This window comes from Rhodotorula paludigena, assembly GCF_050403205.1.
Source record: "Rhodotorula paludigena JCM10292 DNA, Rt_paludigena_JCM10292v1_ctg18, whole genome shotgun sequence".
Taxonomy (NCBI): Eukaryota; Fungi; Basidiomycota; class Microbotryomycetes; order Sporidiobolales; family Sporidiobolaceae; genus Rhodotorula; species Rhodotorula paludigena.
The window spans coordinates 73,030-91,740 of NW_027481440.1; the positions used below are offsets into that span (position 1 = coordinate 73,030).

Below are 18,711 nucleotides of genomic sequence, written 5' to 3' on the forward strand. Positions count from 1 at the left end.
GATCCGGCGCAATCGAGGCGGTGCGCGAGGCCAAAGAGCACACAAGCGAAGCAAGTGGCGGCAGTGCGCAGCCAGTGCCATAGTATCAAGGTCGCGGCAAAGCGCAGAGGTCTACGCAAGCGAAAGGGACGGGGAAAGAGCAACAAACGAGGGAACGACGAGAGAGGAGAGCGGACGGGCACCGCCTCGACGGGGCCGTTGCCCAGGGAAGTCACGCGGTGTTCAGGCGTGGGGGGACGAGCATAAGAGGGCGGCACAAGAGCGCACTGCTCTTTCTTTCCTCGGCTCTCGTGCTCGCTGGTCATACCCCCTTGGGTGGGAGCGCCTCACCTGAATCGCCGTCTGGAACCTCTCAATGTGAGCCTCCTCCTTCCAGACCGTGCAGTCAAAGCAAGCTGACCCAAACCGAGCACGCGCAGATCCCACCCAAGCAACATCGGACCGCAGCAACAGCAGGCAGAGGAGCTGAAGCGCAATCCACCATGGTGCGGCGCCACCGGGAGCCGCTCCTTAGCGTATCAAGCTGACACTCGCATTCGCAGCTCGGTGCGACACACCAGTATCGGGGTGCGTGCGCAGAGGGCAGATTCCGAGAGGTGCAACGTCGAGCTAACGTGTCGCTCGCCGTCGACAGCGCATGCATGCCAGCCTGTTCCGTTCAGGATCCGTGGTGCGTCGCTCGCTCCCTCAATCCTTCGCGAGTGCGTGCTGACCATTGTGCACTTGCCCAGTCGAGTCGGGTGCGTCGTCTCAGCTGTGAAAAGATTGCCGCCTAGCTGACCCGAGCGTGCGCGCCTGCAGTGGCTCTGTTAGAGTGGGAAGGGCGGTGAGAAGGGTGAAGCGTGAGTGGCGGCTTGAGGTGGAGAGTCCCTCCTACCCCATATCGAGTAGGAGTCGCCCCTTGGATGGCCGCGTGCAACGCTGGAAGCAGGCAGCAAAGTCGTGTGTGCCTCGCCTCGAACCACAAGGAGGTGGAGGAAGAGGAAGTCATTCAATTGACGTTCAGCCTTTGTTTAGCCTGGTGGTCGGTGGTCTAGTCCGCTCTTCCTGCAAGCTGCTGTATCGAGGTCCCCTTTTTTTGAAGCACCTGCGACGAAGGCCAGCCAGGCCTCCTTCGCAAAGCCGCGAGGAGCAGAGTGCCGAGCGTCGACTGTCCACTCGACCTTCTCAAATACACTGGTCGTACACAAGTCGCTACGCCGGCGTGCATGAGGGTTCTCCTACTCTCTGAGCGGCCCCAGCTACGTCAGACAGAAACTTGGCGCACGATTGGCGGTCAGTGGAGTCAACGAAGACGCGCACGGGTGTTTGCCTGCATTGTGTGGTCTCTATGTGTAGCTTCTGACTCGGTGTTTCATAAGAGGCCAGATGCCCGAGCGGTTAAGGGGATAGACTCGAACTAGTTCGCCATCTATTAGGCTTTGCCTGCGCAGGTTCAAGTCCTGCTCTGGTCGCTTGACTTTTTTTATGGCACGCTGTCCCGGCTCACGTTCGCGCGGAGGTAAGCTGAGCCATTTTTTTTCACGGTTCGTGCGCGCACCAAAGTAGACGCATTCGCTCGCCAGTACATCGAACGTCAGAGGTGGTGTGTACGCTGGTACGCAGCGGGCCTTCGCAAACGGCTCAACCCGCTGTCCTGCCCTCAACGTCCGACGACATTGGCTCAAGAAGCATGACAGGACGGTAGCAAGCATTCATGACACTACAAGCTGAAGGCTACACCACAACGACGCTCTCGGCCATCCAGGCATCAAAGTCGTCCTCAGCCGCCTCGTGCGCGGCCGGCTCGGCGTGTGCGACGGCCGCCTCCTCGAACTGCGCTGGACTCGCCTGCGCGCGCCAGGTGAAGGGCGGGAAATGCTCGTCGGGCGGATCCGCTTCGACCGGATGATCGACGAAGGCTAAGTCGTCGAACGCCTGATCGTGCTGAGCCTCCTGCGGCAACGGCCTCGGCGACGCAAGCGGAGCGAAGAGTGCAGTGGGGGACACTGGGCGGAGGAGCGTCTCGTTGGCAATCGCGCGAGGGATCTTGAGGGCCGGCGTCGTGTCGGGGAGCTCGATCGGCGAGCTCGAGGCGAACTCGCGCAAGGAGACGCGGCGTCGTTTCGCAGCGGCATCGACGAGATTGGCTGCCTGCTTGCGCTTCGTCGAGCGAGTCGGCGGCGACGGGCTAGGCGATTCGAGCTCGTCGATCTCCGTGATAGCTTCGTCGTCTGCACCGTCTGCAGCGCGCGGTGTCGGCACTGTAGGCGGCTGGTGCAGCGAACCGGACTTGCGGCGCGGCTTCGAGCGCTCTGCGGCCATCAACGCCTCGAGCGAGGGCAGCTCGGCTTCCTGCGTTGCGCTGTGCTTCGCCTGCGAGACAATCTTGCCCGAGGCGGTCCTGGCGAGAGCAACGCCTGCGCTTGGCGCCGGCTGAATACGCAGCGGTGCGCTCGCCGGGCCACGCTTGGCGTCGCCAGCTGCAGCTGAGAGAGACTTCTTGCTGGACTTGGTCGAAGCACCGTCGGCAGCCGCCTTCGACTTGTTGCGACGGACAGGCGGCTTGTCGAGGCCGTCGCGACAGCTGTCGAAAGCACGTCAGTGCTATGAGCTCCCTCGCTAAGCAGCGAAGCTTGACGAGACTGACCAGAGGTGTTTGCAGGATGCCTTGTTGCCTGGGCGTGAGAGGACAGGTGAGATGCGGGAGAAGCAGTCGTCCCATCATGCGAACGTACCACATGAGTGATTGCATTCAAATTTGCCGTCGCCGCGACGGCGCGTTGGCTGGATTGGCGGCGCTGTCGACGAGGTTTGCTGCGATACCGCACCGAAAGGACCCATACTGGCCGCTGCGAAACACTCTGTCAATCAATCCATTGATCAGCGACGGCCAGACAACATTGCGATACCCTTGACTGCCGCGTTCGCAGCAGTCGACGGCGTCGCGACCTGCAGTGAGGAATCGCGTGAGCAGCCCGCTTGCCTTGGTAAGCTATTCGACGACTGACCGCAGGCTGCGGATCCCCCATTTCTCCTGCCTCGTCATCTACGGATCCGAGGGCTATGCGGCCAGAAGGTGTCAATTGTCGACTGTATCGTGCAAGCGGGGAGCAATTGGCAGACTCGGGATCGGGAATTCGGACGCCTTGGTGGCGGGCTTGAAGACGGCCTTGACCTCGGTCCCAGCTAGCACAGGAGACATCAGCACGTCGGTTCGTCGCGCCGCACATGCTGCCACACACCGAGGACTTCGCACGAGGCGGAGACGATGATGCGCTGTGAGGGCTTGACGAGGATGACAGCGACGTCGAATTGCTTCGGCGTCGTTAGCAGTCTGTCGAGTCGCATGCGCCGGAAGCTTTCGGCGATTGCATCAGTAAAGTTGCGGTCGAAGCGGTCGAAGGAGGGATCGCACTCGATGAACTCCCCGTCCGAAGTGGTCGTCGCGATCGACGCCCAGAGCTTCGCGGCGCCTTTCTTGACGGTAGGAAGCGGCTTGGTCTGCTTCAACCTCAGGTCGACGCTGAGGTCGACTTGCACGCCCGAGCCGGTCGGATGGGCCTGCTCGCTGACCGACGTGAAGACGATCTCGAATTGCGGCAGTGCGGTCGCCTGCGCGATCAGCTTGCGTCCGTAAGGCGGTTTGCTGATAGCGTAAACGGTCACTCGGGGCATAGCGGCGAGCAAGTCGGGTGCAGCGCACCGACTGAGAAGGACTTCGAGACGGTCCGGCTCGGTATTGCGGATGTCTTCGAAGCTCTTCAGTCCGTTCGACGTGAGAATCTTGTAGCCTGCAACGAGCCTCTCAATGTTGGCTTTGATCAACCGCAAATGACGAAACAACCAACTCTTCTCGCCTATCCCTTCGAGCTGGCGGAGGACGAATGACGAGCTGTCCCAGCAGCGGCCTTGCAGTGAGCGCGACCTGCACCAGATGCGTCAGTGTCCATTTCGGCGAGCTGCTGAGACAGAACGGGGGACGAACAGCTCGAGGGCGGTCCGGATTGCACCGTCTTCCCGCTCGACGGCCAATTCGACCATGCCTGAGACTGATTCTCAGCGACACGCTGGTCTTACAAGCAAGAACAACGCACATTTAACGATGCGTGTTGCGCATGCGAAGATACCGCGAGCGTCGAGCATCGGATTGATATGGTCGGTCCTCAGCTCGCTGCCGGGTATTCCTTCGAGCACGAGTTGAATGAGGATCATGATCTGTATCCGCTCTTCGTTGAGCTACTGACACGGGCTTTCGATGAAGGAAACGAAACTTACGCGGTCGGATGTCGCTACCACCTTTTCGACTGGGAATTTGAGGTTCTGCGAGCGCAGACAGTCAGGTCGAAATTCCTCTCAGAATCGACTCAACAAGATCCCTCACCTTGTTGTACTTCTGGAAAACCTGTACCAAACGTGAGTGTCAGTCGTGGTTCACAAGAACGATATCAGGCTCAACCCACGCTCTTCTCGCCTTGGCGGAAGCGGTACTGGCTGAACTCTGTCGCGTTGGCGATCGTCTGGAGGAGCGCCCGCATATTGCTCTTGAGCGGCAGGTCTTTGAGCGAAAGGAAAGTCTTGTGCGAAACGCAGAACTTCGACATCATCTTGCAGGGTCGTCGCGCGAAGTCAGCGTGACGGCACGTCGAGACAGCGAGAAATGCACAGGGCCGTACCTCGCCGAGCTCTGGAAGAGGTGGAATCGTCAGATGGGGTCTTGCGCGGAGAGAGGCTCGAGGCACGAAACGCACGGTTTGAAACGAGAGTGCTGTCCTGCTTGTCGACTACTCCGCTGTCAACGAGTTCTTTAATAGCGTCGACGCAGATTTCCTCGAGCCTCGCTTCTGGAGACGTTTTGACCGAGCCGAGTGCATAGTGCGAGGGGTTCTTGGTGATGCGGGCGTAGAGAAACGTCGAGCGCAACCAGAGCAGACCCGACTCGACGTCCGTGATGGCTGAGGGGGCCGAGTGAGCCGAGGTACCCAGTCACAGCATGCGAATCATACTCACTACGCAGCGAGATCTCCGAGTTGACGTGCTCCGTGAGGCTCTTGTGCAAGCTGAGGGAATGATGGAAGATCAGGACTGCTGTCGGTAAAGCGGAGTCGAGGAACGGACCAGCTCTCAAGCAAGTTCTGCGTACGACGAAGTGTAAGCGCCATTGCGCCGAGACGTTCGCCACGAGCGTACCTGCGCGTTGACGAGGTTGCTGTACTTGGCTTCGAGCGCCTTCTCCGTCATAATGCACGCTGTCGCGCCCACACTCGTCAGAGACGTCGCTCAGACCGAAAGGACTAGAACACACCAACGCCGATAGAGTCGTACTGCGGCCTGCCCGCGCGACCGATCATCTGCAGGATCTCGAGATCCGAGTACTCCTTGTTCTGCCCGTCGACGAAACCCTTCGTGCCACGGATGATGACCTGAGTGCTGACCTGCTGAGCAGAACTCTCCTGCGAGAGCGAAAGAAGGGCAGGGCGCACCATGCGAGCCGGCAGATTGACGCCGACAGCGAGCGTTGAGGTCGAGCCTAGTCGATTCGGCAGTCAGAGCTTGTTCGCGTGAGCGAGAAGCGGAGAACGTACAGACTATGCTTATTCCGCCGTCAATGAAGAGCTTCTCGACGAGGCGGCGATCGTTCACATCCATGCCCGCATGGTGCACCGCAATGCCGTTCTCGAGCAACGCGGAGAGGTTCTTGTCGCTCGTCTTGTACTCCATAGCCCGCGGCTTCGGCCAGGCGAGCGCACTGCGGGTCGAGGACGACGAGAGAGCCTGCTTGAAGTCCTTTGCGAGCGCTTCAGCGGCTTGCGAGCAGCTCTTGCGCGTGTTGCAGAACACGACGACGCTGCGCAGAGCCACTGTCAGCGAGCAGGACGAGAAACTGAGGTGCATGCGCTGTTGCCCACGACACACGGCTTGCCCGATGCATACTGCTTGACGAGGTCGTACAGCTTGAAGTTGAGCGAATTGGCGAACGCGAAGTCGTTGCTGCTTTTCGGGTAGCCGACGACGATCCTATACGCAGCAGGGTGAGTACTGAGCCATTGTCGCACGCTCGGATTAGACGTACTTCTGCAGCTTGCACGGACGGAACTCGTCGCCAAACTTGAGAACGGTGGCGGGTGCCGCCTCACCCTCGCCGTTCGACCCCGAACCTTTTTGCATGCTGCGTCAATGACAGAGGCCGTTGTTGTGTGGCGGAGGACTCACCGAGCCACTCTGCGACATCGTCGATATTGGGGACAGTAGCCGAAACAGCGACGAAGCGGGTGTCGGTGCCGAGCGTCTTCATGCGGCTGACGACGACCTCCAGAGTAGCGCCGCGCACATCCGTGCCCACGGTGTGCACCTCGTCGACGCTACGTGCGGAGCCTGGTCTCAGCGGAGCGACTTGCACATCTTTGAATGGAGACATACCAGAGGAGATGGAGCTGGCTCAGCGTCGCCCCATGGTCGTGCCACTTGCGCGTCATCGAGTCCCACTTCTCGGGCGTCGTGACGATGATCCTCGCGTGCGCGACATCGCGCCAGCCCGACGTCCCCAAATCCGAGTCGCCGGTGAGCTCCTGCACAGTCCAGCCGAGGCCTTGTTCGAATTTCCGCTTCCAGTCGTGCGTACGCTCGGAGCACAAAGACTTGGTCGGTGCCTGCTCGCGATACCTCTGCGTCAGCGTGCCCTGCGAGAGCAGGCGGGAAGGCTGCGCTCACCATGTAGAGAACCTTCGCATCTGACGACGGCGACTTGGTGAAGAGGCGGATGATGGCGAGCTCAAAGAGGACCTGCGCGGCGAGGCTCACTGAATGAGCAATAGGAAGGAAGGCTCATCGGCGAAATGGTCGGACCGTCTTGCCTGCGCCGGTCGGCGCCGAGATGACCACGTTCTCGTCCTTGTGGAAGACCTGCCCCGATGCCGTTCGTAAGCAAGTCGCACAAGCTTCAATACCGCATAAACGCACCGTGTCGAAGCAGACGCTCTGTACCGCGTTGAAGACGCCAAAGCGCCACAGCGAGCGAAACATGTCGGCTGCATGCGGTCGCGGCGGAGGTCAGCGGTCCGCTCAAGGCGACGACCCCGCACGTTTCGACCGAGGAGAAAACGCACGCAGCTCGCTGACCGGGCGCAGTTTGATACCCTGCTTTTGCACTGTGCCTTCGCGACTCGCGCCACCCTTGACCGGCTTTTTCTGCATGTACATCGTTGGCGGCTCAAGGTCCTCGAGATACGCAACCTTCTCGAAATTATCGTGCTGCGGGCCGCGATTCGAGCGAGCAGCGCGCGGAACAGCCGACTGAATGCGACTCGTGGAAGGGCCTGTGTCTAACCAAGGCAACGTCAGCTTCGAGTCTGTCTACCTCAGGGCGAATCGCACCATTGGGGGCGTCACCACTCGCAACAAATTCCGTTTCGAGGAGCGCGTGCTCCCACTCGCCCGATCCGCTGCCAAGCGCCGCATCGTCGCGCCAGTACTGCTCGTCGTCGTCGTCTTCCTCCCCCTGCACAGACATCACGCCCCCGAGCGCCTGCTGCGCATCGTACGAGCCGCTCGACGACTGCTGTGCAGCGCGAGGCGGAGCGTATGGCTTGTTAATTCCGCTCGAGTGCACAGCCGACCGTTCGCCCTGCTGCTGCGGCTGCCGCTGCTGACTCCTCTGCGCAGGCATGCGCAGCGGCATCGGCTGGATCAACCCCGATGCGTGGTGCTGCGGCGCGTTCGCGTGTGGGCCAGTCGTTGCGACCTGCGGGCGGAACGAGTGCGCCTGTGCAGCGACTTGGGAAGGCCCAGCGGCGGAAGCGGGTAGGCGCGGCACTGACGGCGAAGCCGCGGCGTAGTAGTTGAGCGTGCGTTCGTACTGGTGCTGCTGCTGCTGCTGCCCGGCGGACGGGCGGGTGGGCGAGGGCGAGGGAGGCGAGAGGAAGCGGAAGTGGGAGGGCTCGCTCTGCTCGTAGCCGGCGGTCCAGCCTGCGTGGCGTGCCTCAATCAGTCGTTCGAGCTCTCATCTAGAGTATGGAAGCGCACGCACCGTTTCCAGCGCCGTCGTTCCACCCGAACTCATCCACCCCCTGGATCGCCTCCCCGCCTTCTTCGCCCGCAAAGTACTCCTCAAAACCGCGCTCGAGCTCGTCGTCGTTGTCGTAGATGCTGGAAGAGCTTTGCACGGCCCGCGCGGCCGGCGCGGGGCGCTGAGGCTGACGAGCTAAGGAAGTGACCGGATGTAGCGAGCGAGACGAGGGGAAGGATGAAGAGGCAGGCGGAGGGCGCGCCATGCCCTGAACCGCCTCGTGCTGATCAGTCGAGCTAGTGTGAGCAAGTACAAGCGCAAGCCGATTGGAGCGAGGTGAAGGGAGGAGAAGTCAAAGAAGCGGGGCCTTCTCAAGCGTGAGCGAAGCGAAGAGGGGGAGTTGCGGTTGCTGCTGCTGCAGAGTGCAAGCGAGGGAGCTAGGACTACAAGGAATGCGATAGTGCGAATGCTGGTATACCCGTACACCCAGTCCCGAATCCTCGTCTACTCGTCATCCTCAGCCGGACGCATCTTGTCGATCTCGGCCCACCGCTGCTCGCGCTCGTCGTCGCGACTGCGCTTGAGCGCCTCCCACTCGTCGCGCCTGCGCTCGAGCTCCCTGCGGCCCTCGTCGCTCGGCGGCTCGATGACGCGGAGGAGGTCCTTCTGCGCCCACTCGTCGCGCCACGCGACGCCGCTCCCGGCGCGCTGGACCGCCCACCCCTCGAGCTCGCGGCGCCACCGCAGCTCCTTGTCGATGCGCTCCTTGCGCAGCTCGCTCTCGATCTTGGGCGGGTAGTTGACCTCGGTCTTGGTCGGCTCGCGCTCGCCGCGGGCAAGCTCGCGCGCCGTCTGCAGCTTGGGCGGGAGCTCGTCGTTGTAGTACGTCCGGCGATGGTACTCGTGCCCCTTGGGCAGCATGCGGTACGCCTTCTTAAAGTGCTCGGGCCGCTCGTCGGTCGAAGCGAGGAAGTCGAGGTCGCGCGAGCCCGTCGCCTCGCCGTCCGACATGGTCGACTCGTGCTGCTCGCCGCGCCGGATAGATCCGACAAAGTCGTCGTCGAGAATGCCGCGCGGCGCGCCCGAGTCGGGCTCGCGCGCAGTGGGCGGCTCAAGCGGGCGCGACTGCGAGAGGACGAGCGCCAGGGCGTACTCGCCACCGATGCGCGCGTCTTCGCGGTGGTTCCAGAAGTGCGCGAGCTTTGGAAGCCAGGTTCGTATGCCGAAGGGGTAGGTGAAGGGAACGAGGAGAAGAGGCGGCTGGGCGGGTGGGTCGGATGGAGGAAGGAGAAGAGGCGGTTCGGGGGCAGCCGGGATAGACGGCGCAGCGGGGGTGGACTGAGGAGTGACGGGGCGGTAAGGCGAGTAGGACAGGAAGCTGACGGGCTGCGAAGGCAGAGGCGAGGCGGCCGACTCGTCGCCGCCGACCGATTCGAGACCTTCGGGTGCAGCCTTCTCGTCGAAAGGCCCGCCGCCCTTGGCGTCATCCTCCTTCTCCAGCTCGCGCAGCATCAGCTCCTCCTCGCGCTCCCACCGCCCGTCCTTCCTCCGCTCGTTCGCGCCGAGCCCAAGCCCCTCAAGCTTGCCCTCCTCGCGCAGGTCGATCGTCTCGCCCCACCCCTTCCTCAGCGCCCACAGGTACTCCTTGAGCGCCCCGCGCCCGAGAAGCACGATGGCGCCATCCTGCTCGCCCTTGGCCTCCTCGAGGTCACGCTCGGCCAGTACGGCGTTGACATTGCCCTCTGCCGTGTTGCTGAGCAGGACCTGCCCTGCCTCGCTCCCCTGTGCGGCCTCTGTCACGCGACGCGCGCGGATGTCATGTACGAGCGTGCGCCCGAGCCCGCCGGGGTTGGTCCCGACCTTGAGGATGTAGTCGGTGCCGGAAGCAACGAGGATGGGCTGCACAGGGTGAGCGCGATCAGCCTCTTCTCCCCGTCCGTGCGCCGATTTCGGTCGTAGCGCACCCTCATGTAGCGCTTGAACCACTTTGCGCCGCGTTCGAGCTCGCCGTCCTCGGGCACGCGAGCGCCGAGGATCTTGACCCTCCTCGCGCGGTCGGCGGCGTCAAGAGGCTGCTCGCTCATCCAGCGGACCTTGTCGATGTACTCCTGCTGGATGCGCTTGGTCTCGCGGCGGTCGTAGACGTACAAGCCCGTGAGCGAGAGCGAGACGGCGAGGAAGGCGGACATCTTGGGGCCGGGGCGCGACGGTCGCCAGTCGAGCACGAACTGGGGGATGCCGAGGTAGACAAAGCTGTGTGCGCAACTGCCATGAGCGCTCAAGGTCCTCTCGCAGCGTCGGAGTGCGGGCACGCACGGGTTCGTCGGCTTGACGGCTTTGGGCGGGAGGGTGCGAGTCGAGGGCCCGGGAACGGGCGGTACCGGCTGGGCGGGCTGGCCCTGCGGCTGCAGTGGCTGCGGTGGTTGCTCTGCCATGGCTCCTGGCTGGCCGTGCGGGCTGCGAGCACGCGCAAGTCGGCGTCGAAGAAAGTCGCGGCAAGAGCGGAACGCATGCACTCGGCTCGACTCCGGTCCATGTGCCCCGCTGGACAGGCCAGGGCTTGCAGACTACAGATAGACTTCTTGTACGCTCCCCCGTGCTGCCACACGTGCGCTGGACTCGCTTCTGCCGATACTTCCTCTTTGCGCCTCTGCTCACGCGATCGTCCTTGGTGCTCGCCTCATCACCTTCGACGACGCTGACAGCTGCTGGACAAGCATTAGACTGCTCAGGGCGTACCTTCGTCTGCCTCTTCCGCCTCTCGCTCCGCCGCCTTGCTCCCTTTCGTGCTGCCTCCCTCATCCGACCTCCCCCACTTTGCGCACCATGGCCGCGCCAGTCCCCGCAACTCGCTACCGTGACCCGCTTGCCATCCTCGACGGCGTAGCTGACCTTGCGCCGCTCACCGACAAGCGCAACGAGGACGGCAAATCGCTCCGCAACCCGCCGCGGCCCGACGGCCGCGACTCGCTGTGGTACCGCAGCTACCCCGAAGAGCTCGACCAGTCCAATAACGCTTTCGAGTGCGACCTATACCCGTTCAGAGCTCTACCAGGGACGAGCGTGCTGACGTCGCACGCTCATTGCTCCTCCCTGAACCTCACCGTCGCTCCGGCTTGTGCAGCTTTCACATCTACTACGCGAGCGAGGCACAGACCGAGCATGCGCGCAAGCTGCACGAGCGCATCCGGCGTGAATTCCCCGAGCTGCGCGTGTACCGCTTGTGGGACCGGCCTGTCGGGTACGTTGCGTTGTGCCGATCTTTCGACAACTTGCACCGCCTGCTGACCCCGCACTCGCGTGCAGACCGCATCCCGTACCAATGTTCGAGGTCAACGTGCGCTGCGAACGCGAGTGCTGGAAGGACTCGCCGTGCTAATCCCGCACTGTCCAGACCTTCACGCCTGCGCAATTCGGCGCGCTCTTCGGCTTCCTCGTCGCATACCGCGGCGACCTCTCGTGCGTACTTCCGTGCTCGCCAGTACGCGACTGATACTGACGCCTTACTCCGCAGAGTTTTGTCCGTTTCTCACGTTCGGCTATTGAGGCACACCCAGACTGACGGCTGCACGCGCACAGAATCCACCCAAACACGTACGAGTCGGAACTGCTGGATCATGTGCGTGCGCTAGCCTTTTGCTCACGGCAAGAGAGGTTGACTCTCGTTCCACGCTTCGACAGACGATCAAGGCAACCTGGATGGGCGAGAAGTATCCTCTCATCCTGGACCCGCTGCGCGAGCATGTCGGGCGCTTCGTGCAGCCCAAGCAGCCTGCAGCGGGGGCCGAGACCGGGGCGGTCGGCGATGATGGGGCGACCCAGGAAGCAGCGCACATCTAGGACGGTGCCTTTCGCAGACAAATGATGCAACAAGCTATTGACGACAACAGTGGCACGGATCTGAGAGAGAACAAAGGGTCTACACCCACAGCATGACGACCTTTTCTCCGTACGGGCCGGCGTCCCTCCAGCTCTCCCCGCTCCTGCTCCCTCTCCTCCGCCTCGACCGCTCTACCCTCTCCACCTCCCGTTCCTCTTCCTCCTCTCCATCCTCCTTCTCGAGCCCGCTCGCGCCGCCTCCACCCAGGTCCCGCAAGACCGCCTCGAGCGTCCTCCACGCGATCCCGTACCTCAGGCAGATCTCGTCCGCATGGTGTGCCCCATCGAACAGGAGCGCCAAGCTCGGCGGGTACGAGATCCCGCCTCCATCGCGCGCCTCGTCCGGCGACAGCGCGGGCGACGCCGCGCCGCTCTGCGCGGCCGCCTCGGCGGGCGTGAGCGCGTCGGCGGGCGAAGCGGGCGCGGGCGGGTGCAGCGTCGAGAGGCGCGGCGGCGCGGGCGCGTCGACGGGCTCGGCCGCGTCGAGCGAGGGCTCGAGCCGCCGCTTGATGCTCGACAGCGCGGGGCGCGCCGACCGGTCCTTCTTCGCCGAAGAGCGGCGCCGGGTCCGTCCCGCGGCCGACCCATCGACCGTCGCGCTCCCGCTGCGGCTGCGGCTGCCGCCGCTCGAGGGCGTCCCGCGCGGCTGCAGTGCCGGGTGGTCGAGCCAGACGGGGTAGGCGTGCACGCGCCGCAGGAAGCCCTTGATCACGCCAAACTGGATCATGCGCCGCACGTCGATCGGCTCTGCGTCGAGGCTGAGCTGGTCCATCCAGGACGAGACGCTCAGGCCCGGGCGCAGCTTGAAGTAGTAGGAGAGGAGGGTAGAGAAGGGGACGGGGACGGTGTCGCCTGCGGGAATTGATGTCAGCAATCTTACTCTTGAAGAATCCTCTAATTGAGGACGGGTGGGTCCAACGCACGTGCACCCGAATGTACGTAGTTCTCGCACTCTGTGCGAAGGTCGATACCGCCTTCTTCGTCGTCCTCGCCGTACTGCGCCGCATCGGCAATGTCTGGCAGGACCGCATACGAGTTTGAGAATTGGAACAAATCCACGATGATAACGGCATTGTAGTAGCTGCGACCTCGAGGTATGTGAGGGGCGCTGTCCACGGGGAAAGAGAGCGGGACGCACACGAGGTGCTGGATGCACTGCCGCGCGAGGAACAGGTCGACCTCGGCGAGTTCCGCGATGCGCTTGACGTGGTTGATGCCATTGATGAAGCTGCACACCTTGTACAGCGTGACGTCCCACGACCGGCTTTTCATCTGCTCGAGGTCGGTAACAGCGATGGGCACATCCCAGATGCGCACGGGCGGCGGGTTGGCGTAGAAGGGGTACAAGCACAAGTCGAGCTCGGTGTCGATGAGCGGGATGCTTGTCTCGAAGTAGGCGTTGAGGTCGAGGTAGAGCTGCTCGAGCAGGTTGGCCATCGAGAAACTCGGCGGCGGCGACGAGAGGAGCGAGAACTGCTCCTCCATGGCGCAGAGCGTCCGACCCGTCTTTCGCGCAACGGGCTCGTACACGGACAGCTCGGCGTCGCGCTCGAAGACGAAGCAGACGTTGAAGATGAAGGCGTTGCGGTTGTACACGGCCTTGCTGCCATGGTACTTTTCCTCGTCGACAATGCTGCGGGAGGTTGCAAGAGTAAGTGTCAATTTGCGTGAGATTCTGGGCAGCTTCACTTCGTCTGTGACAACAACGGAGCAATCAGGGTGTGAAGAAGCGGTCCTCACCGAACAGGGAAGCCGAGAATCTTGGATGTTCGGGTCGCCTTGGTGATGAGGTGGCCGCACAGCTCTGGCTTGGGGATGACAAAGTCGATAATGGACGCAAAGTCGAACAGGACCGGGTTGGAGCGAGGAATGGGCTCAGCAGCAGGCGACGGGTCGGCGTCACGCCCTCGCTCGTGCGGCGGCGGCGAGAGAGTCGAATGGGTCGAGTCGTCCTTGGGTGTGTCTGGGCGGGACGGAAACGTCGAAAGAGCGGTTGCGACGCTTCCCTCCGGGATCTGGTGCACCACCCGAGGACCCAGGACCGGGTCGAAGACGGCTGCCGGGGGTGTTTGCGCGGTCAGTACTGGTCTAAAAGACCCTAGACTGCCTCCTGAAGCACGCACCGTAGAAGCAGGCGACGAGTTTGGGCGTGTACGAGCCGCTCTCCTGCAAGAGGGCCTCGCGTCGCGACACCATGGCCGCTCGATGTCCGCCTGGCTCGTGCTAGCGGGTAGTGAGGAGGTACAATAGCCGTTGAACGGCCTCTCGGCTCTCCCGATGAGCGACGAAGATGGCGAGGAGCGAGGCAGTGCTTGTTGCGGTTCGACTCTGCCCAAGTCCGCTCGCTCCCACCCGCGCGTTCTGCCGAGCTAGAGGCTAGACAGTGACGATGCCAGCGACTCTCCAGACCCTCGCAACAGCAGCTCGCCTCGCTGCGCCGCGCTCCCCCGCCGTCATCGCCTCGGCAGCGCTTCTGCGGCCGATCGCTCGCCCGTCAACTCCCCTCGCACGCGCTGCCTGGACCTGCGCACAGCCGAGCCTGCTGCCTACGAAGCGCGCCTTCCACTCGAGCCCTGGTGCGTTGGCGCCTTGAGCGGAGCATTCGCGACATGGCCCCTCGCTCACTTTCTTTGACATCCCTCGTTCGGCGCGACCACAGTCTCTTTGCACGGCGGGAAGGGCAGGCCGAAGCCTGGAGAGGGGTACGTTCGCTTCACTGTTGCATGACAGTCGGACGGGGCGAGTGCTGACATTCCGCCTTCATCGCCTCTGTCCTCCAGCGTGACCTTGCACTTCAAGCGCGCCAACGGCGAGATCGAGACGGTGCAAGCCAACGTCGGCGATGACATCGTCGACGTCTCGTGGGAGTACGATCTCGAAATTGAGGGTGCGCTCCTCTCTCGTCCCCCTCGTTGACTCCGAGCGGCAGGAGCTGACGATTGACCTCGTCCAGCCGCCTGCGAAAAGTCGGTCGCTTGCTCGACTTGCCATGTCATTTTGGAGGAGGATGTGTATGACAAGCTCGAGGAGCCGGATGATGACGAGAACGTGAGTCGAGGTTGAGGCTGTCGTGGTTGCTCACCGCCAGGCATCGCAACGCCGAATCCGCTGTCCGACTATATGCTGAACCTGATACCCTTTGCAGGACATGCTGGATCTTGCCTTTGGTTTGACGGATACGTGCGTCCATTCCCTTTCCTTGTGCTTGCAGCACTTGTAACTTAGTGAAGAGCTCTCCTCCCGCCAGCTCCCGCTTGGGCTGCCAGGTCAAGGTGACGAAGGAGATGGACGGCACAACGATTACCCTGCCGAGCGCAACGCGGAATCTGCGTGTCGACGGTGCGTGATCTCGCATGCCTAGCGCGAATTCCTGAACCGCCCCCTCATATCTTGAATCCGCAGGGAGCAAGCCCACGCCTCACTAATCGACCACATGCATCTTGCTGTAATATCAGGCGACGCCCTGCTCATATTCATTCGTTCCCAGCTCACCTGACTCGCTCTTCGTCGGGAATCGCTCATCACGGAGGGACAGTGTCGCAAGAAGACCCTTTCCACGGCCTGCGAAGACCCTTTCCACGGCCTGCGAAGACCCTTTCCACGGTCTGCCGCAACCGGCCTCTCTTCGTTTGCCTCAAGTCCGCCTCAAACGAGTCGCTGCGCGCTGGCAGTATCGCTCGGACGTGGGCGTGGGCTCGTGCTCGCTAGATCCGGCGCTTCCGCTTCTTGCTTGCCCATCTCCCGACGGGCCAAGCCCGGGCAAAGCTTCTTGGTGCAGTCATCCGATACAATTTGACGGTGCTTTCTGTTTTGATGACTGCGTCCAGGCTGCGGAATCTCATCAGCGTCGGAGGAACGTCCTCAGCGACTGACCGAGCACCCCGCCCTTTGGTCCCCCGAATCGGGTCCGGGCTTTCCGGGCCTTCACGCGACGAATTTGTGAGGTGGTGAACCAATGGTGAACATGTCGTGCAAAAGTGACCGGGCCGGACGCATCAAGATGCCCTTCCGCCTGCCCGGCCGAGATCCCTTGACCCCGCCGATACTCGACTAAACCGCCTTCTTGGCCTGAGCCGAAGACATAACGCGCAAGTTCCGACAAACGCTGCCCCGCCTTGACGCTTCCGAATGGAGTCCTCCGCGCCCGCTAGACCCTTATCGGGAGCCACATCGTTCGTCGCCCGCTCCCTCTCTTCGCCCGCTCGTCCTCCCATCGCGCTATCGCCCTCGAACGATGGAGCATCTCGTCGAGCGCTTATCTAGCTTAGAGTGGACGTCGACGAACGTCGCTCTCGCGGCCGCGGCGGCGCTCACCGTCTACACGCTCGCCCACCTCTTCCGCAACGCTGTCCTCTCGCCGATCAAGCATGTCCCCGGTCCGTTGCCAGCGGCGGCAACGTGCGTCTTGTTCTCATATAGCGCTTGCGAAACACAACTGACTCTGCCATTCGCCGACCGTGCAGAGAGTGGTGGGCGCTGTCGCACAACATGCGCGGCAACAAGTATCTGCGAGTGCACGAGCTCTTTGACAAGTACGGGTCTGTGGTGCGCACCGGTCCCAATTCGGTGACGCTGCGTAACTATCGGTATCTGCCGGCGGTGTATCAAGGAAAATGGGACAAGGTGCGCAAAGACTGCTTCCCTCTCCTCGACTCGGACTAACGCTTTACCGGACGCAGATCGCGGCTTACGATGGCTTCCGCACGAATCGCGGCTGTCCCAACTCGTTCTCTGCGATCGGCCAGTCGGAGGCGCAGGGCAAGCGCCGCGGCATGCTCCCGCAATATGCGACTGCGTGCCTCGTCGAATGGCAAGACGTGTTCAATTCGCACTTGCTCGAGATCGTCACATTCCTGCGCTGCAACGGCGCGGTCAAGCCCGTTGACGTGCTCGCGCTGGTCGCGCACGGCCTCATCGACGTGAGTTGTGCACTCAATCTCGACGCACGGAATTCGAGCCTGACCGTTCTCCACTATGCAGATTCTTGGCGAGCTCGTTCTCGACACGCAGATCAACGCCGTCGCCGACTTTGCCGAGTCGAAGCCCAATCCGATCGCTCGCGCCATTACCATGTGGCCGAAGCGCGGCACCATCAAGGGCCAGCTGCATCCACTCGTGTGGAAGGTTGCCGAGCAGATCCCGCACGCAGGATGGCAGCACCTCGTCCAGGCCGACTCGAACCTCGCCGACTTTGTCGAGCCCATCGTCAAGAAGGCGCGAAAGCAGCTCGAAGAGGGAGCGCAGCCGGAGCGGCCGGCACTGGTGCACCGCTTGTCCACCTGGTGCGTCCGGTCTGCGTCTCAAAATGTCGTCCCTTGTGCTCATGCAATCTTCGCCCGCAGCACCAACTCGATGCTCGGCGAGCGCTGGCCGGAGCGGGACGTCACGGCCGAATGTATCGACCACTTCCTGGCCGGCACCGAGACGACAAGCACCTCGATGACATACATCATGTACACGCTCTCGAACCGCCCGGACGTGATGAAGCGGCTGCAAGAGGAGCTCGACGGCTTTATGGGGCTCAGCGAGGTGCCCGACATCCAAGGCCTCGCACGACAGCCTTACCTCAACGCCGTCATCAAGGAGGGCCTCCGCGTCTTTACGCCCGCACTCGGCTCGCTTGACCGTCTCGTACCCAAGGGCGGCATGGTCTTCGACGGCGTCTTCCTGCCCGAGGGAACCGCAGTCGGGCTGCAGTCTTGGACGACGCACCGCGATGCCGAAGTCTGGGGCGACGACGGATACGAGTTCAAGCCGGAGCGCTGGCTTGCCGAGACGCAGGAGATGAAGGCGGCGTTCATCCCCTTCTCGATCGGCGGGCGCAACTGCCCAGGCCAGAAGTGCGTTGCCGCTTCACCTCGAGGCTCTCTGTGAGACCTGTGCTTACCTCCGCGCTTTGGCAGCCTCGCCATGGTTGACATGCGCGTGTTCCTCGCCGTCCTCGCACGCAACTTTGACGTCAAGCCCGCGGCGCACACCTCGTCTTCGTCGATGGAGCCGTACGACCTGACGACCGTCTCGCCGACAGGCGGCAAGTGCGACTTGCACTTCTTCCCGCGCGACTCGTAGATCCATCCGTTATTCCCTTCATCAGTGCAGAGATCGCGAGGGCGCCGTGTCTTCCGTGCTGATGTGATGCGGTGCTGCGGTGTCCTTAAAAGCGCATTACCTTCACCCCAGAAGCTGCAAGCGAGATCATATCGGGTTTGTTCGTGAAGAGCACGTTCTGCGAACAGGTGGCAGCGCCCGGACAAGAGGGGACGCCGGAGGCTCGCCTCCTTCCATTCGCGTCGCACGACATGGCTGCGAGCTGCTCGGCCGCCTTTCTCCGACGGACAACGGTGCTGAGCGTCGTGTCCTGCCCCGAACCTCGCGGAAACTGCATGCTGCCTCTTCGCCTCCGCGGCCTCCCCACGATGCTCTTCCGGCCCTCGTCACCCGCCGCGCCTGCTGTGCCTGCGATTGTGCTAGCGGGCAGACTCTCTATGCACGATCCTGAGCCCCCTCGGACCGTGGCATCGCTCGCGGACCTGGCGGCTGCTTTCGGGCGAAACATGTCGGAACTTGATGAGCTCGAGCGAGAGCGAGCTGTTGCGCGAAACAGGCCCTTGGGGCATTAGGGCATTACGCCGATAGGTTCGATAGTCTTGGGTAACCCGAGGCACATCGGATGCACTCGAGCCGATTCTCCGACAAGAAGGGCGGGGCGGGCCAGGGACCACAGAAAGACGCCTCTTTCCGCCTGCTCCTCGTCGTTATCGCCCTTGCTTCTGTTCTCTCCCTACTCCATCCGCGCGACTCTCTTGCCCCTCAATCTCTGGCAGCTGCTGCGAGAGTCGCTTGACACC

At 62.6% G+C, this 18,711-nt stretch overlaps 6 protein-coding genes across 6 annotated transcripts; 3 read left to right on the top strand and 3 right to left on the bottom strand.

The window, feature by feature from the left end:
* Window positions 1-1,716: 1,716 nt before the first annotated feature.
* Window positions 1,717-8,249, bottom strand: HFM1 (DNA helicase; the record flags this gene model as incomplete). The annotated part of the gene is made up of 32 exons (XM_076648721.1): window positions 1,717-2,566; window positions 2,630-2,657; window positions 2,718-2,831; window positions 2,892-2,931; window positions 2,991-3,043; window positions 3,106-3,168; window positions 3,225-3,628; window positions 3,686-3,773; window positions 3,831-3,907; window positions 3,968-4,025; window positions 4,077-4,218; window positions 4,288-4,302; window positions 4,364-4,384; window positions 4,443-4,586; window positions 4,656-4,666; window positions 4,731-4,934; window positions 4,990-5,039; window positions 5,098-5,114; window positions 5,170-5,228; window positions 5,285-5,402; window positions 5,463-5,509; window positions 5,565-5,827; window positions 5,896-5,997; window positions 6,053-6,137; window positions 6,193-6,341; window positions 6,400-6,629; window positions 6,691-6,762; window positions 6,826-6,882; window positions 6,940-7,007; window positions 7,086-7,295; window positions 7,354-7,944; window positions 8,006-8,249. 32 exons carry the CDS (start codon window positions 8,247-8,249, stop codon window positions 1,717-1,719), a joined length of 4,674 nt encoding a protein of 1,557 aa, XP_076505667.1.
* A 239-nt stretch (window positions 8,250-8,488) lies between these two features.
* On the bottom strand, window positions 8,489-10,419 carry TIM54 (Tim22-complex subunit TIM54; the record flags this gene model as incomplete). Its single annotated transcript, XM_076648722.1, has 3 exons — window positions 8,489-9,883; window positions 9,949-10,237; window positions 10,301-10,419. The coding sequence occupies 3 exons, from the start codon at window positions 10,417-10,419 to the stop codon at window positions 8,489-8,491; spliced, it is 1,803 nt and encodes a 600-aa protein (XP_076505668.1).
* A 391-nt stretch (window positions 10,420-10,810) lies between these two features.
* Window positions 10,811-11,824, top strand: JCM10292_001216 (DOPA 4,5-dioxygenase family protein; the record flags this gene model as incomplete). The annotated part of the gene is made up of 7 exons (XM_076648723.1): window positions 10,811-11,007; window positions 11,109-11,225; window positions 11,291-11,321; window positions 11,379-11,443; window positions 11,499-11,504; window positions 11,564-11,603; window positions 11,666-11,824. 7 exons carry the CDS (start codon window positions 10,811-10,813, stop codon window positions 11,822-11,824), a joined length of 615 nt encoding a protein of 204 aa, XP_076505669.1.
* A 79-nt stretch (window positions 11,825-11,903) lies between these two features.
* NPR2 (nitrogen permease regulating protein NPR2) lies at window positions 11,904-14,059 on the bottom strand (the record flags this gene model as incomplete). The annotated part of the gene is made up of 5 exons (XM_076648724.1): window positions 11,904-12,715; window positions 12,787-12,944; window positions 13,002-13,496; window positions 13,604-13,919; window positions 13,987-14,059. The coding sequence occupies 5 exons, from the start codon at window positions 14,057-14,059 to the stop codon at window positions 11,904-11,906; spliced, it is 1,854 nt and encodes a 617-aa protein (XP_076505670.1).
* A 193-nt stretch (window positions 14,060-14,252) lies between these two features.
* Window positions 14,253-15,288, top strand: JCM10292_001218 (ferredoxin family 2Fe-2S iron-sulfur cluster binding protein; the record flags this gene model as incomplete). The annotated part of the gene is made up of 7 exons (XM_076648725.1): window positions 14,253-14,439; window positions 14,523-14,565; window positions 14,644-14,750; window positions 14,817-14,911; window positions 15,009-15,043; window positions 15,111-15,202; window positions 15,266-15,288. The coding sequence occupies 7 exons, from the start codon at window positions 14,253-14,255 to the stop codon at window positions 15,286-15,288; spliced, it is 582 nt and encodes a 193-aa protein (XP_076505671.1).
* An 809-nt stretch (window positions 15,289-16,097) lies between these two features.
* JCM10292_001219 (uncharacterized protein) lies at window positions 16,098-17,932 on the top strand (the record flags this gene model as incomplete). The annotated part of the gene is made up of 6 exons (XM_076648726.1): window positions 16,098-16,261; window positions 16,327-16,486; window positions 16,543-16,782; window positions 16,844-17,145; window positions 17,206-17,703; window positions 17,767-17,932. The coding sequence occupies 6 exons, from the start codon at window positions 16,098-16,100 to the stop codon at window positions 17,930-17,932; spliced, it is 1,530 nt and encodes a 509-aa protein (XP_076505672.1).
* Between the last annotated feature and the right edge of the window lie 779 nt (window positions 17,933-18,711).